The 16,802-nt window shown below is 40.6% G+C and overlaps 1 protein-coding gene across 4 annotated transcripts in view; it reads left to right on the plus strand.

The window, feature by feature from the left end:
* The first annotated feature begins 403 nt into the window (after nucleotides 1-403).
* Nucleotides 404-16,802, plus strand: part of cfap46 (cilia and flagella associated protein 46) — a 65,594-nt gene continuing 49,195 nt past the window's right edge. For all 4 annotated transcript variants that reach the window (XR_013101421.1, XM_023155618.3, XM_014414364.3 and 1 more), the window contains exons 1-16: nucleotides 404-616; nucleotides 690-811; nucleotides 3,001-3,132; nucleotides 3,451-3,515; nucleotides 4,402-4,566; nucleotides 6,941-7,064; nucleotides 7,707-7,801; nucleotides 8,648-8,803; nucleotides 8,989-9,088; nucleotides 10,303-10,401; nucleotides 10,827-11,017; nucleotides 12,770-12,995; nucleotides 13,264-13,381; nucleotides 15,221-15,350; nucleotides 15,902-16,020; nucleotides 16,225-16,340. Coding sequence is in view for 3 of the 4 variants with exons in the window: in XM_023155618.3 (XP_023011386.2) it covers nucleotides 568-616; nucleotides 690-811; nucleotides 3,001-3,132; nucleotides 3,451-3,515; nucleotides 4,402-4,566; nucleotides 6,941-7,064; nucleotides 7,707-7,801; nucleotides 8,648-8,803; nucleotides 8,989-9,088; nucleotides 10,303-10,401; nucleotides 10,827-11,017; nucleotides 12,770-12,995; nucleotides 13,264-13,381; nucleotides 15,221-15,350; nucleotides 15,902-16,020; nucleotides 16,225-16,340 (2,007 nt within the window). In the remaining variant the exon portion in view is untranslated. The remainder of the gene's footprint in view (nucleotides 617-689; nucleotides 812-3,000; nucleotides 3,133-3,450; nucleotides 3,516-4,401; nucleotides 4,567-6,940; nucleotides 7,065-7,706; nucleotides 7,802-8,647; nucleotides 8,804-8,988; nucleotides 9,089-10,302; nucleotides 10,402-10,826; nucleotides 11,018-12,769; nucleotides 12,996-13,263; nucleotides 13,382-15,220; nucleotides 15,351-15,901; nucleotides 16,021-16,224; nucleotides 16,341-16,802) is intronic.

The following is a 16,802-nucleotide window of genomic DNA, read 5'->3' on the forward strand; positions in this document are numbered from 1 at the left end:
TGCCATATAATAGTCAGATAATTGCATCAAATGCTCCATAAAACACCAACAGCACAGACTGTGTTACATCTTCATTGGCTCCAGTCACCAAAGGTGAGACCTAAACTATCCATAGAGGGGGGGGGGGGTTGTAGTCACTAAAACTACAGCACATTCTTCGGCTTTTTATTAGGTGATGTCATTAAAGTGCTTCAAAAAGCATCAATACCACTGGTGGAGAAGTCCAGTTAACTGAGAGTGTTTGCTTTATATTTTGTAGGCTGCCAGTTCTGTATTTCACTCACAGAATCCAGTGAAAGTCACGTTAGTGCTGCTAACTGAGGTGGCGTGTTAATGATCGCGACCAAAAGCCAGCCTTTTTGTCCTATCCGTACACCGTAGTTCAAGCCCGGTTGCTTAGTAACACTCCCAAACTAAAAGCACTGACTGTTGGCTACTACAATTCAAGAAAGTATTTGCTATTTTCGATGGGTTGCTCTGTATTCAAGAAAGTAGCAGCTAAATGGGACATGAAATAAAAAGAAGTAAATTGTCATTACTTTAACGTTAGCTAAGTAACGCTTTGAAATGGACTTAGATATTCGCCAGCATCTAGCCAAGGCTAAAGAGAACAAAGGTTTGTCGCGCAGTCAGTTAAGTAAATGAAGAGTTGTGAAAACAAGCTTACTGTGTTTATTTCGTACATGCAGACTGTGGAGCTCTGCAGTCAGCCTACGATTTAATCAAGGGGGCAGCAGTAGTTGAAACCGGCGGACGAACTCCACGCATTGATCCGGAGTGGTGCGTCCTGTGCGCCGAAGCTGGGCTACAGGTGAGAGAGGATGAGGAGTTACTGTCGAAGCTGTTGATGAAGAATTCACTTGATGATCGTTTTGCCACCAGGGTCGAGGTGATGAGTTGGAAATAAACAAAAGAAAAAAAATGGTTGCAGTGCTAATCTTATTTTATCAATTAGGTATTGAGTATTACATGTTTATGCTTTAGTGTATGCTAAATTAGTCTGAATTATATTACTCTTCTTGTTTATTTCGTAACTGGAGAATCAGAGAGTACCAAGTTGATTAGATTATGTCTCATAACAGGCTATGTTTGTAGCTATTGTTCGTAGCGTATATTGTAGATAGGTGTATTTATTTTAATTTATGAATCCCTGTACTTTCTGCACACACATCTGTATTTTTGGATGAAAGGCTAAAAGCTACAGGAGGGGGCAAAATTACCTTAAAATGACTTTGCAGACTACCATTACTTCTTCTAAATGTGATGAAAACATAACACATAACATAACAAAAAATGTTTTGTGCCATTGTTGTTTGTTTCCATTGTATGTGTTTCCATTCTTGTTCCTCTCTCAAAATAAAAAAAAGTATTTTGGGTTATCAAGTTGAATCAAAATACAAAATACTATTATTACTACTAATATATAATGGTCTTCTATCCTTCAAGCACAGGTCCTGTACCAGAGTCTTATAGCTTGAAGGTCCAGTGCATTATCTTTGCTGTTCCTAGGACTGCACTCTTCTGGACAGAAATCTCAGTTCTCGCTGCTGGTATCTGTTGGAGCCTCTCACCCAGTTTTGGGGGAGTCACTGTACCAAGTGCGCCAATTGCCACAAGGACAACTGGTGCATTAACCTTCCACATCTTCTCTAGCTTCTCTCATCCCTCTTGAGCTTCTCATTTTATTTCTTCCTGATGTTTCTATCACCTGGTATAGCCACATCTATCATTCGGCCTTATCCACCACTACTATGTCAGGTTGTTCGCACGCACATATCACTTAAAATCTCACCAGGTTTATGTTGGTAGATCAGTGAATACATCAAATTTAGATGTGTGCGTATTAACCTACAGTCAGCATCAGAATCAGACAGGCTGAATTTCTTTGTATGAAAGACTATAATGAGAACACACATTCTCTGAAGGTGCCTGCAACCTTGCTTTTCAACTGCTGTGAGAAGCGTTTTTTATGATGTGAGAAGCTCCTGACTGCTGAGTTGTGGCATAAGACATGGTGCTTCAAGCAGCCTCCTAGAACAAAAGGTTGGCATCTGACTGTGAAGATGTGGAGCTTACATTTTATAAGTAAATGCCTGCTACATCTGTGAAAGCTCCTGAATTATTAAAGCTTCAAAATAAAGCAGGTCCTAGACATTTGGATGGGTTGTTTGTTGATTAACATCAGTGCTTTGTTGCTGATGGTATCTACAGGTATTGATATAGAAAAATCAAGGTAATAAAAAAGCCGGCAGGACCTCCCTGCTGGAGGACTCGTTTCATTATGTCACTGTTTTCGTGCAGTAACTTTAGTTCTTCTAATCGAGCTATTTTCCCAGTAGGGAATAGCAATGAATATTCACTAATACAGGCTGAGCTGTCCTAAGGCAAGGGAAACATATTTGTATAATGAAACACTGGGATATTCCATAATGTGATTTGTTCTCTCTCCTTTATATCACGCAGCAAGTTTTCTGTGAAAATGCAGCTTAGCCTGAAGACTTAAGTGTCAGTGAATGCTGAATTAGTCTTCATCCGCAGTACAGTTCCGTTCTTCAATTTTCCAGAGAAGCATAAATATTCTTGTTGTATTAAGACATTTGCTAACATACTAATCCATTGCTCATTACTGTCAGGTTTTACTTATTCAGTGATCTTCCAGCCTGACTTATTGTTCTTCACAACACATATAAAAGCTTGCAGAACAAAAATTTCTGCTGCATGATCATCTTCCACGATAGTGCTGCACATCACTGAGTATAAAGCTGCTGAGTTTGAATTAATTTTACAATTAAGAGGAGGCAGTTTGTAAAACAGCATGGAATTAATTTGTCGTGCAAAAAATAAATGTGCACCTCCCCATACATTAAGCCCTTTCGCAATAGTTTTTAATAATGCATCATACAGGGAAAATTGCCGGTTACACGATCTAACTGCAGATGAGGCTGAATTTTTTTTCTTTTTCTCTCTGGCCTTTGTGCCGCTCTGTCTCTGTATTTTCAGATGGGCTGTTTGGAGATAAGCACAGCGTGTCTAAAGATGTACTTTGAAGGGAATCCGCCGGCTAATCAATTTCTGTGTCAAGCCTACCTCTGCCAGGGCCAGCTGAAGTCTCCGCCGGCCACTGGGAGTGTGGTGAGGACAGTAAATTGGACACATACCCTCAAGGGCGTTGTGTGTGTGTGTGTGTGTGTTTCTGCGCCCCAGAGATATATACACATGCAATTACTGTAGCGGCATACTGTACTCATTTGCACTAAAAACATGCAGCAGATTTGCAAACAAACTCCAGCGGTTTTACCATGCTTCTTCGGTCTCAAACAAATATTGGCCTTTGCTACATTTGAGTGCAGCTTAAATTTTTTTTTTTTGCTAAACTGTTTGTCATTGTTTTTATGCTTCTATGTTCTGACAGGTTCTCATGTCCCCTTTTTGCATCATTTTCTATTTTAGGAGGACTTTGAGGAGGCTGTGGTGTATTTTCTGAAAGCAATTGAGATTTCAAAGCAAGAACCAAGGTATGCAACCTCGAGTATGCTCGGCTTTGTTGTTACAGTGTCGAGAAAGATGGATGACCATTTTCTGTTGCGTACAGTTGATCATCTCTGATATTATTTGGCAGTTGCTGCCACAGCGGTAAGGTGCGCTGGTAAAACACGTAATGAAAGCCAGACATTCTCACCAGGGAATGTTGTTTAGCTGTGATAGGTTAGGCTCTGTCTGATGCGCAGAAATATGCTACGAAGAAGAATCAAATATAACACGATTTTTCATGCTTCACCCCGACCCCTTATTCACAAGCGGAACATTTTCAATGTGTTTTCATCTCAATTTTAACAGCTGACTGGATGCATCTGTGAGCAGGGTGAAACAGGTGATGCACATATCGATGCAGTAATAGAAATTGTGACAGATGCGTTCCCTTGTTATTTGCTTTGATGGATGCGTTTGGAGGTACTCGGTTAGCCTTTGTAAGCAATGAGCACTGGTTTTCTTTGCTAATGAACTCATAACCTGTCAATAAAAAGGCTCAATGAGGAATTCCAATTAACACCAAAGGAATACATATCTAATTCAAGCAGCCCACACTAATGGACAGCACACTCTGGTGAATAAATTAGGAGCGCTCAAACAGTCTCTTCACAGAGTTTTCTTTAAAACTGTAGCTTAAATTCATAAATTCCACTTATTTCACATCGAAAAGATTCAGCGGGCCGCTCTCCTGTGGCTCATTGGTCGATTGTTAATCCACACACATTTGGAATTCACAGGACTTCCTCATAGAGAGCTGACACTTGGTTTGAATTGAGTCGTACTAAGAGATAAAATGGCTTGCAAGTGTATCACATAAATAATTCATTGCTCGGTGTTTACTTTCTTCTGCATTTGATTTGTGCCTTACAGACTTCACTTTATGGTGTTCAATGCCTCGGTGCTGTACTTCCAGACAGTGCAACCTCTTCTGCAGCCGGGGCGGAGCCTCCACCTGGTGCCCTCTCTCAGGCAGGTGGTGCAGAGTCTGGAGGAGGTGGCAGACCACGACCACAGCTGGAGGGCTGAACTCATGATGCAAGTGCTCTCTTACTTAGACCTCATTAATATGTCCAGTTGTGATTTTGGTTCATACTCATTGAAAATTCATAGAGATAATGAACTGAGCTTATTAACCAGCAGTTTATTTATGACCACAGCTTCATCTAGCCTCAGTTAATGGGCTGCTTTTTTTCTTCTATAGAGTCAAGTATCTGTTTTATTCCAAGCTGTTTAATCATTTTTCAAAAAAATATTAGTTTTATCTTTGATCAGAGGACAAAAATGTATCATTCATATATATAATGTTGGGTCAGTGACAGATATAATAATAATGGATTGGATTTATATAGCACTTTTCAAGGCACCCAAAGCGCTTTACAATGCCACTATTCAATCACACTCACATTCACACAGTGGTGGAGGCAAGCTACAGTTGTAGCCACAGCTGCCCTGGGGCAGACTGACAGAAGCGAGGCTGCCATATCGCGCCATCGGCCCCTCTGGCCAACACCAGTAGGCGGGAGGGTAAAGTGTCTTGCCCAAGGACACAACGACCAGGACAGAGAGCCCGGGAATCGAACGGCGACCTTCTGGTTACAGATGCGCTTCCCAACCCCCTGAGCCACGGTCGCCCCAATGATAAATATAATGAGATTAGCATGGCGTGCTACATTACATCTATTATAAGAATACGAAAAATATGTCCAGTTTACCATTGGTTGTGAAATGTTCCATCACAGCTGTATGCATTGCATTTACCCATATATGGGTTGATTTGTATAAGTTAAAGACTCATTAGTCCAGATTTACTAATGCGTTGCACCAGTGCAAACTGGGGTTTGGTGTGGAAAAAAAGTACTGTTGGCACTTACAAAGGGAGCATGATGACCAGACTGCGTGTGAGGTGGGAACTCAGAGATTTTTGTAACTAATCCTGTTGTGCTTTGTGGAGGCAAATTTCTTCTCTCATGTATTAATCACATATTTAATCATATCACATTAGTTATAGTAATATCACTTTCTCACTTTACTATATTAAGAGTACCCCTGTCACTAGTTTGCATGCATGTAGAATGTTAACACAGTGAGGCCATTGTGATGGGAGACGTTAAACAGATAGTGGGACTCCTTCTGCTTATCAGGGATGTAAATCCTTAGGTGATGGCCAAGCAGAAAACAAGGTCATAATTCTCTCTGTGAGGGAGAAGGTATAGCCCCCCTCCACATTTGTGGAATGTTCTTTGTCTGTGTCTCTGCATATAAGATGTAAGGGCGGTGGCCAAAATTCAGAGATGATCCTGGTGTTTCACTGGGATGCTCTCTCCACATTGCAATGTGTTAATTAAACCCACTTCAAATCAAGCTCACTGGGTGTGTTGCAGGTTATTGTTAACATTTCCATAACAGTTTGTATTCTTGGAAATTTGTTTCTTCAGGTAAAACATTAGGAAGAAGAACATTTAAATCAAGCATGCAAACTGATTGACAAATGTCTGCCACACAATTTACTGACAATTGCACTAAAATTTAATTCTCAAAAATGAACTGACTGTGTCTGTGTTTAAAAATCACCCATAAAACTAACCACACCCATAATTTGGCCTATTTGGTGATTGCACTTGCATGCTATTTTGCTCCCTTTAGTAAATTTGGCTCATTATGTTGCTATATTATGTACATTAATATTAGTATTAGTATTAGTATGACAGGAAGTCTAAAACCCAAGCTACATATTGACCATGGAGGCAAGCATTGTCTGATATCCCTGTGGTGGGATAAATATATACATATATATATATTTATATATGTTGCCTCAGGACAATCAATGTCACATTGTAGTTGTGACTAGTGTTTTGTGTGCATCCACAGACGAGCACAGTTTCAACCCAGACCACAGTCCTTTCCTAAACCAAACCAAACTTAAACTGAAATAATAGAAATATTCTTGAACTGAGTACAAGAAAATAAAAGTGAACATTGACTTTTGGTTTTACACAGAACAAACTACTCAGTCTGTCAGGTGAAGCGGATCCATACATCCACCACCAACCTGCTCCTCACATTAACTTTGTAGCCCTGACTTCTGAAAGCCTTTCTACTTTAGAGTGTTTTTGTCAGAAAGCTTTTCTGCCAGAACGCCCTAAAGGCACCTTCACCCACTGCTGTCTTTTTCCCTAAGATAGTCCTTGAATAACATGACTTATGTTGTAGTAACAACACCAGCACAGTAATATCAGATAGCTCATGCCACACAAGTGTGAACATGACAAGCTTCAGAAAAGAAAGGCTGTTATTTGATTGTTGGCATATTAATTACATTGAATGTTCAGTAGCATAGAAAAACTGAGCACTTGGCTAATAGCACTGACACATGCCCACATGTTTGCTCTCTGTCTCTGTTTCTGCTCAGGCACCTGATCAAATGTCTTGTGGACTCAAAGAAGGTTGAGGATGCAACAAGTTTTGCAAAAGTTACAGAAGAATTCATCAAGTCGCATACTCCAAAACTTTACCCAGGACTCTTTACTTTATTGGTAAACACAGCATGTTGCTTTCATGGCAGTTTTTGGTTGCTTATACATTCAGTAATAACTAAATATATCCTCAATATCTACTTTTTAGGTGGATACTTTTTAAGTAGATATTGATATATCTACACAGAAGTGGTCTAATAAATTTATTAAAGTTCTGTAAAACTACCTTAAAGGTTTGTGACATTGCCCCAAATAAAGTTTAGAGCTGTACTTCTCCTGTCCGTGTCCAATTCAACACGTGTCCAGATCTCTGGCTTGTCCCGACAGAGCAGTTAACAAAGCATTAATTAGAGTAGACATTATAGATGCAGTAACACAAAAAAAAAACAATAAGCGTGTTGATACCTACTCAACACAGCAACATGATTGGCTCATGTTTCATGGTTGAGCTTCTGATTCACCCTTGGGGGCATTAAGATTGCCATGTATCAGACCTCAGAACGAATGCTATTTAAACTTTAATTGTATCTTTATACAAGTCTTATAATATGAAAATACACCATTCAGATGTCTTCAGGAGTCTTATTTGCACTACATGCATAACAATAGCTCGCTAAACTCCTTGATCTTGACATTAATCATAAAATTCAACCCTGTCATAACCTGATAATAAAGCATAACTTCCGACTTCACTCTTCTTAGGTGCGACACCAGCTGTCAGACAGTGATGTCCTCCTGGAAACAAGCAGGGAATGCACTACGTTAGCAGTCATTTACAAAATGCAGGAATTAAAAAAGTAAGTTTCTGAGTTACATTCATATAAATGTTTGCTTTTTTTTGCTGGAGGGTTTGTTTTGCTGAAAGTGTCGTTTTTGTGCTGTCAGGATGAAAGTCGTTTGCATTTTTATCTGTCGCTAGGAAAAACAAGATGTACGGTGTCACCAAAAAGAAGCACTTGATCTGCTCCAGAAATGCTTGCTTTGGAACTTAAACTGTTTGAAAGCAGGCTTTTCTGATTGACTGCATGTTTATTGTTTTTACAATGCTTCTAACAATAGAGGCAGGTTGAGTCCTAAACCTGATCAGTTATGATCTTGTTTAAAGGTCTAAAAATTTTAAATCTAGTATTCCGTGTTTCTAACCTGCGTATGTCTTTATTTTATTCTTTGCAATGTTATCTTAAGATGTAGCGCTTAGAGTGAGGATTTTATTGTGGGGTTTTTTTATATTAAAATTTTTATGCCTCCAGATACATTTAAAAACTGGGAGACAAAGGTCAGCGGGTCCATCATCCATTGGCTCTCAGCGCATCCTGTGGCAGCCATGTTTTTCTGCTGGCCTGAACACATTTGTAGTACAGTACCATGTCTGCTGGTGTGGCGTATTCTTGTACAGTCCCATCCCCCAGCCCATTTCTGCAGGCATGTACTCGACATGTCACAGCTCCTTATGGCTCCTCATTTCAGTGTGACAGCATGACTAAGTCAGACTCGGCCGTCGTCAGCACCATATAGGTTATTTAGCCTAAGGTTTATGCACTGTTTTGTGTGAGTCTGTTAAAGGGCAAATGAAAGTATCAGTTTAATTCTGGATGCTCACATGCATGTACATTAATGTAAAGAGAGTTTTCCTGATGTTGTAGCAGGTTGGGAGGACTTAACAAGGACATGCTGACAAAAGAGAATTCTACTAGGCTTGAGGAGATTTTCCATCTCTTGGTGGACTGTAGCAAAGAGCCTGCTACACCTCTGAACTCCAGTCCTCTTCAGAGCTCAACACCCATCCAGCCATCTGACAGGTCTGTGACCTAAAGTGTCCTGATCAAATCTCCTGCGAGATTACCTTTTATTGCTCCCTGTTCTCTTCCTAAACCTCTCTCTACCATAAACCCACACATGGCTATCCCAGGGGCAGTACATGTCTCAGATTACTGTACTGAAGGATTGTGAATTGTATAAATTATGTTTTATCTGGGATTTGCAGAGTTGCCTTCCTCCTGGAGTTGGCTCTGCTGGCCTTGCAAGTGAAGCATCAGAAAGTAGCTGCCGACTGTCTGAAAGAGCTAAAGTCGTCGGGAGAAGCTGTGAGTGTCCGATATTCTCTTAAAACCTCGGGCAGTAGGGGCAGAAGATGTAACTGCACACAGTTTACAAATATGCAAATGTATGCATGGGTTTGACATTAACTGTGACCTATTATGCCTTTCCTTATTTTTTGTCATAGGTACAATGGTGAGTGCTCTTATGTAACGTTTAAATAATGAGGTTAGCATACGTACAGTTAATCACTTTAAACCGGGACTCAGGCTTTAGACTGCTCTCACTGCTCTGCTGTTTCTACTCTTGGCTCCCTGTGATGTCAGTGAGAGCACATATCCCTAATTTTTGTGACCACAGAAGCAGTACCCCCAAACTGTTTAAACCTTCTGTTTATAAGGAGCCGCCAATCAGAAGAAATAAGGGAGGATGGGAACTAAAGCAGTTTGTTTCAGACAGTGGACAAATTGATGGGAAAGCACAGAATAAATAAGGATTATTTTGAGCTGTGAATCATGCAAAGCTATTCTAGTAAAGGTTAATAATAAAAACAGGCCCTTGACAATACGTGAGATTAATTGCGTTTGACTTACAGTAACTTAGCATTCTCAAAGTTACTGTAAGTCTGTCACTGCCTATTTAGAAATGTGAACTTTTTCTTTTGCCCAAATCTGAACCCGTGTTCGCAAGGCTGTAAACTTTTTCTGATATACCAGGAGGCCACGCCCAGACTTTGGGAATATCTGGCTTATTAATAAAAGTTACAGAGATGCTGCATTTTTCTTTGAGCAATATAGAACATACAGGGTGTATCAGGGTGTATTTAAATCCGCAGCCGTTCACCAGCAGCGACTGAGATTCCTACTGTCAGAAAGAGCAGATTCGTGCAAAAGTAAGACACACTGAGCATTTGTGAGCACTGTACAAGTTTTGTATGTGAAACTTTACCTTTACCCATATCTTTTAGGATTTACCACAAGCTTCTGTGTTCATTCAAAATGATAATTTTTTTTTAAGTTTAAAAATTCTAACCTTTTGAAATCAGATGATTTTTTATAGACCCTACATTTCACTTATACAATCTCTTTTTTATGCTTTGTATGTTTTGTATGTATGAGTGAATTATGTGGAATGACAACATAATTAATGATGCTGCATATGGAGGATCTTCTGCCGTATAAAATCTGGTGATACAAATTTGTACATTTTTCAGCCCATCCTCTGATTCCTGACCTCACATGTGTTATTTTTGTCTTTCTAGAGTGTTAGCCAACGCTTAGTAATGGAATGTGTCCAAGGTGAAATCAACCTCCTGAAGAAAGAAATGAAGATGAATGACTATTCCAAAGCTAGTGTAGAGGTGCTTGGCCATATGTTTGAATTATCATCCATATGTTTTACCCTCATGTTAGAGTGAAAGCAGCAGATCCATTAGCAGATGCTTCATTTAATAATTTTTTTTACAGTAAAATGGCTTGCTTATTGTCATTAAATTCAGAGATCTGACTTGAATAGGTATCTCTGACTAACTACAAGTCAAGATTTTGAATTATAATCATCCTAATATAAGTTCTGCAGTTTTTTCCCCTGTAATGAGAAAAAACGATGTTGGAAAGTAGGATCATGTAATCTCATTATACACTACTGTGAAAACTGTCACATTTAAGAACTGGCACATACAACATATTCAGCCCACTTTAATCCAAATTTGCTTGCCAAGTGATGGAAGTGTTGTGCCGTCGTTGCGACAGGAGAGATTCTCAATCTGTAGTTGTTATCCCACAGGCCCGGCTGAAAGAGATAGGCAAGCTGGATCAGTGGCTGCAGACTGCAGCGAGGGAGGGGGGCCCTCAGGCTGTGCAGGCAGTGTGCGCTACACAGTGGAACTTGTGCCTGCCCCTCTTGCAGCACAACCTCAGAAAATGCATCAAGACACCTCTGCTCAGGGTCGCTCAGGCACTGGAAGAGACACAAAGGTTTTCATCTTTTTACATAATCATCATGGCCTTGTGTGCATGTCCTGGAGCTTTTCGGGCTGCTTTTCGTTATTGTACTCATGTTTCACTGAATATGTTTAGCTGAGTGTTGCCCTCTTAGAAACTTCCAGTCTAGCCATGATTTGATATGAGAAAGTCATTATTTGCTCAGAATAATAATCACACAGAGTTTACACAGACCTATACATTTCCTTACTTCCACAATATATACTGGTGATAAAAAAGTACATAATCCGTCAGTTCTAAGATTACATAATAATAAAAAGGCCTTAAATTACAAATAAATGCACACCTCTCTTAAGGTCCTGCCACAGTATTTCATTTGGGTTGAGCTCTGGAATTGGGTCATGACTGAGTCGTTGCAGCACCTTTATTCTTTTCTTTTTCAGTCATTCTGTTGGGTAGTTGGTGTGCTTAGGATCACTGTCCTGTTGCATGACCTAGTGTGGTCTAAGCTTTAGTTACTGGACAGATGGTGTCACATTTGACCCTCCCTCTACATGGTAGACTCAGGGACTCCAAAGTGCCCAGGTTATGGGACTACAAAAGAAGCATAAATTGTCACCCCTCCTCCACTGTGCTTAAAGGTTGTGAGGTTTGAGGTGATTGCTCTGATATGCTCTGTTTGATTTTCATCAGCTGTGGCACTGTGCATAATCACCAGACATCTCTGGTGAGATCAACTTCGAGCTGAAGCTATGTGCGCGCAGGAAGCAATTCGCCTGTTGCACAACATTAGTGACCTGGTGGTTGATGGGGAGATCGTGGCTCAAGAGTTGGGAGTTCGCTTTGTAATCGGAAGGTTGCCGGTTCGAGCCCCAGCTTGGACAGTCTCGGTCGTTGTGTCCTTGGGCAAGACACTCCACCCGTTGCCTACTGGTGGTGGTCAGAGGGCCCGGTGACGTCAGTGTCCGGCAGCCTCGCCTCTGTCAGTGCGCCCCAGGGTGGCTGTGGCTACAATGTAGCTTGCCATCACCAGTGTGTGAATGGGTGGATGATTGGATATGTAAAGTGCTTTGGGGTCCTTAGGGACTAGTAAAGCACTATATAAATACAGGCCATTTACCATTTGATCACTAGTGGAAATTCCTGGCTACAGTTGCCTAGGTAACTCTAATATATTTAGTACCCTGTCAAAAGTCATTCACTGGCATGCTGCACTCTCATTGGACTTCCCATGGCCTCTCATCACCATGCTGCTGTGAGCTGCTTCGTGTAGAATGATGGACTTTGAGTTGTTTAGAAATGGCCTCATAAGTCGTCCCACCCTGAAAAATTGCTGCTTTAAGATCATTCCTGATACCTTTCCTCTTTGGCATTTTGTTAGCACAAACCTGAATGTTCCAGACATACAAAATGATAAAACTTCTGCTTTTAGTAAGGTGCTCACACTTGCTGATGGTTTATTAATCAAGTGCATTTGATTAGCAGCACCTAGCTGCTACTCACCCTCTTAATTCTTGGAAAGGAAAGAGTAAGGCAGTACTGAGTTTTTTTACAAACTGCTTCTTAATTTTTATCTTCATTCATTAGTGTTAAAAGAAAATGACACAATGTAACATATCATGTGTTGTTGTTGTGCATCTGAACCTGTATTTTCCATATTTTAAAATCTGCTGAGAGCCACTTTATTACATTCTGATATGTAGAACCTCAGAATTTAGAAAGGGTTTACTTTTGCTTTTTTACATGACTGTATTAAGTCATACTAATTGTGTGTTACTATTCCAGTATGTTGTTGGAGCTGCGCTGTCAAGTCCACTCAGAGCTGGCAGTGACTGAAGAGGAGGAGGGGCGCCTTGAGGCTTCTTTGACTCACTTTCAGAAAGCCATGCTGCTGGACAATGGGACACAACAAGAACGCCTGTCTTCAGCTTTCCGCCTCCTGCAGCTTAGGCAGACCCTCTACCAAACCCCTTCCCGCATTGAGGATAAAGCTGCTATGCTTATGCAGCAGGTTTCTTGTCCATCTGTACTGTGTAACATTACACACCAAACAAAAACGCATTTAGAGTAGGCTGCTGAAAACAAGAGTTTTTAGTTAAGCTAAAGAACTTTGAGTTAAAACATACCTGACCTTTCGGGGTATGGTGTGTTAGAGCTTTAATAATATGCTCAAATAAGTTCACTTTTAAAATATATGCTTTGCTTGAATGTGGTTGCTGAAGGGCTTTAAGAGTCTGTCTAGTCTACAAGTTAATTCCCTTCTTCCATGTCTTTCTCAGGCAAGAGACATGCCGCCCCAAGATAAGACAGACTTTCGACCCGTCCTGGTCGCTGTGGGCCTTCTTTTGGCCCCTGATGATTTTCAGATGGTCCTGGATGCAGATGACACTTCAAAAAGTACAGAATTCTCTTTCTTACTTTCACTTTTCACAAAGCCAAACTAAGACTTTTTCTTATGTTGGATTAACGCACGTTGTTAATACTTCATAAAATGACAGCATACATGCTTGAAGGACAGGTTAGCCTAGAAGAAGAAGCAAGTTATATTGTTCAGCTATACCTTTGGGACAGTTATTTTGGAGCATAAATGAAACCGAAATTAGACAGTATTTCTTTTTCACCTGGAAGTTACAGTTCTGCTACTATCTTTGCTATTTATTCTGTCATAGAAATGTGACAGTGATGTACAGTAAGGTGACAGTGGCTAGTGATGTCATCTCACAGCAAGATGGCTCCAGGCTTTTTGTGTGGAGTTTGCATTTTCTACCTGTGCCTGTGTGAGCGTCAGGTACTATTTCTCAAAACATCCAGATTAAACTTAACATGGTTTAACATGGGCGGGCGATTCTAAATTGGCCATGGATGCATGGTAAGGGTTCACTGTGGCAATCTTACTTCTGTTAGTGAGTCATATGGCCTAGGACCAGGAGACCATATAAATTATTGTATAATCATATCTGGAACTGTAACATACATATGTACTAATGCTTCATAGCAGAATGTCTTTGTGAGCAACTTGATCTTAGATAAACCCCACTGATTTGTGCTGACAGAGCCCTCCTACATTTGTAGAACACACCTGGAATGCAAACTCATGCCGCAATTGTTTAGTCATAAGTAAAGTTGGCAGTTGTTGCATGCAGGCTGATTGGATGTCACAGACCTACACTGATGTGCACTGATGTGTTGCATTTAAATTTAACCCACAATCTTCAGAGATACTTCCCGGGGTCACATTGAGCTTTTGTTGCTCAGTGGTGTGCAATTTCTCAGAAAAAAAACTGCTTCGAGAGTGTGTTCTAGTTTTGCTAACAGTGAAAGCCACATCGACAGTGTGCGATGAATCACGGAGCAGAAGGGCCAGAGCTTGGGGGGAGCCTTTGATCTCGCACTTGTTCAAGGCTCCTTGCTTCATAGCATCAAATGAACATTCAGCAGTCCTAATGACCCGGGGAAAAACTGACAGCTTGTCAAAGGGCTCCTACTGCAGGCACGGGTTAAAAGCTTTGGTCCCTAGAGGCACCTCTTGTTTTTGTCCATGAACCTTAAGCATGCCCTAGTTGAAGCCACTTAATCATTGTGTTGTGAGCTTCAAAGCCAGCACGTAAAGTAACCCTTGGGTCTACAAGAATTAATTAAGTGCACCATGGTGCCACAATTTTTTTTATAGTTCCTAAGATGTTCATCAGTGAGAAGTGTGTGTGTGTGTGTGTGTGTGTGTGTGTGTGTGTGTGTGTGTGTGTGTGTGTGTGTGTGTGTGTGTGTTTGAACTTTCAAAGTGAGCACACCGGCACTTGCGTATTTTGCCGCTCTACACACAGTCAGTGTATTCATAATTCAGTCCCATATTTGTGTTGGTGCAGATGCTTTTCAGTAAAAATTTGGAATATGCTGCCATCTAATCTGATTACATTGGGCTCAGCAGCGCTCCTGTTTGAAAGAGTTAGCAATGGAAATAGGCCGTTTTCTCTTCAGTGCCCTAAGTTGTGTTTCCTTTTGCTTACATGGATGTTGCATAAAACAGATAGTTGTGCAGCTTTGTCACAATTTCTATGCTGATCTTCTGAAGCCATGTAAGCCTGAGAATTTGTACATTAGAATAAATATGCCTTTTATTCATACCTATAATTTTCATTACTAATAAAAGGGGGGGGGGGGGGGGGGGGGGGGGGGGATAGAAAAGCTTTTCCGGTATTAATCAGGTTCGACTTATGCAGTGTTTCAACATTTGTCTAGTTCCCGCAGGCGGTCTTGGATCTGGACCAGTGACTCAGCTCGCTGCAAAGGCTCAGCATCACTCTACATCCATACAGAGGGTGGAAGGACACCTGGACAAACAGGGCAGCGATACAGATCATACAGAGATGTGCGTGTTTGCAAATGCAAGTCTATTAATTTTGCGCATGTGCTTTTGATGTATGAATGTAAGCAAAATGATCCTACCAGTGTAAAGTTTTCTCAGCGGTTAGTTTTAGTTGTCACACCTCCCAGAAACCCAGTTGGAAAATTGCCTATATAATCAGACTTTTATGGCTTGTTGAATTTATTACTTCTTGCTTTTACCGAATATTAGATACTAATGAATGTTTGATCTATTGGTCCTCTCTGCTGTTAAAGTTGTTGTGCGACTATAACTCTGCACCCTTCCATTTAATATCCCTATTCAAAGTGCATAGCTGATTTCCTCATGTCTGCCCATGTCATTACCGTTAAAGAGATGTGCACGTCACTAATGGCAGACTTAATACTCAGGAGACAGCAGAACCATCACAACTTGAGAGCAGATTTTTATTATTCATGACCCTGCAAACAAACAATATTCGATCATATACAACACGTAGCTGTACCCTTGTCCCAACCTTAACCTTTTCAAAAAGTACTTATCTGTAATTTATCTTTATTTCGTGGCTGTTTCAGAGTGAGGCTGTGGGCAACATTAGCAAAGACAGCCAGGAAGCATGAAGTTTGGGATGTGTGCCGAGCTGCTTGTGGATTCTGTTTGCTTTATGATGACGGGAGATGGAAGAAGACTGACAGTAAGATGATGAATGATCTTAAGAGTAACACTAAAATAACAGAAATATTTCTAATACTGAGTTTCAGAATACAGAATAGTAATGAGAAGTCAGGCTTATACTCCTATGGCTATAGTTTAGGTTTTTGTGCTATTGCTAAATACAAAAAGAGCAGGAGATCTGTCACTGATTATTCACATAACATATTTTGCTAATTCTCTCCAGCGCGCAACTACTCAGAGGGGGAAAGCTGTGTACAGTGTCTTCACGGTTCCAGTGAAAGTCAAAGCTTTGTGCACCTGCTGCGCCTTTTAGCTGAAATTCGCTTCATTAGTGCTGAGGTTTGTTCTTACTAACTAATACACACAGCCACTCTTCAGCTCCTGTGTTCCTACAGATGGAACCAACACACTCCAACAGGTTTCTTATAACTCCAGTATTATAAGGTTGGCCCTTTTGATTAGTCATTACAGGCAAGTATTATAGAACTATAAAAAAAATGTGGAGCAAAAGCTTCTTGCACAATGGTCAACAGAACGAGAGGAGACTGAAGAATGTTGTGATTAAACAAACACAGCGAAATGCACTGTCCACTTTGTTAGGTACACCTGTTCAACTGCTGCTTAATGCAAATTTTGAGCGGTCCAAACTGAGCAACAGAATGGGGTAGAACGGTAATGTAAGTGACTTGAATGTGTAATGGTGTCAGTGTTCTGAGTATTTCAGGAAATGCTCATATGCTCGGATTTTCCCAAACAACCATCTTGAGAATTAAAAATTAATTAAGGCAGTTTTGAAAGCCA

Source organism: Maylandia zebra, linkage group LG13 (assembly GCF_041146795.1).
Source record: "Maylandia zebra isolate NMK-2024a linkage group LG13, Mzebra_GT3a, whole genome shotgun sequence".
NCBI classification, from domain to species: domain Eukaryota; kingdom Metazoa; phylum Chordata; class Actinopteri; order Cichliformes; family Cichlidae; genus Maylandia; species Maylandia zebra.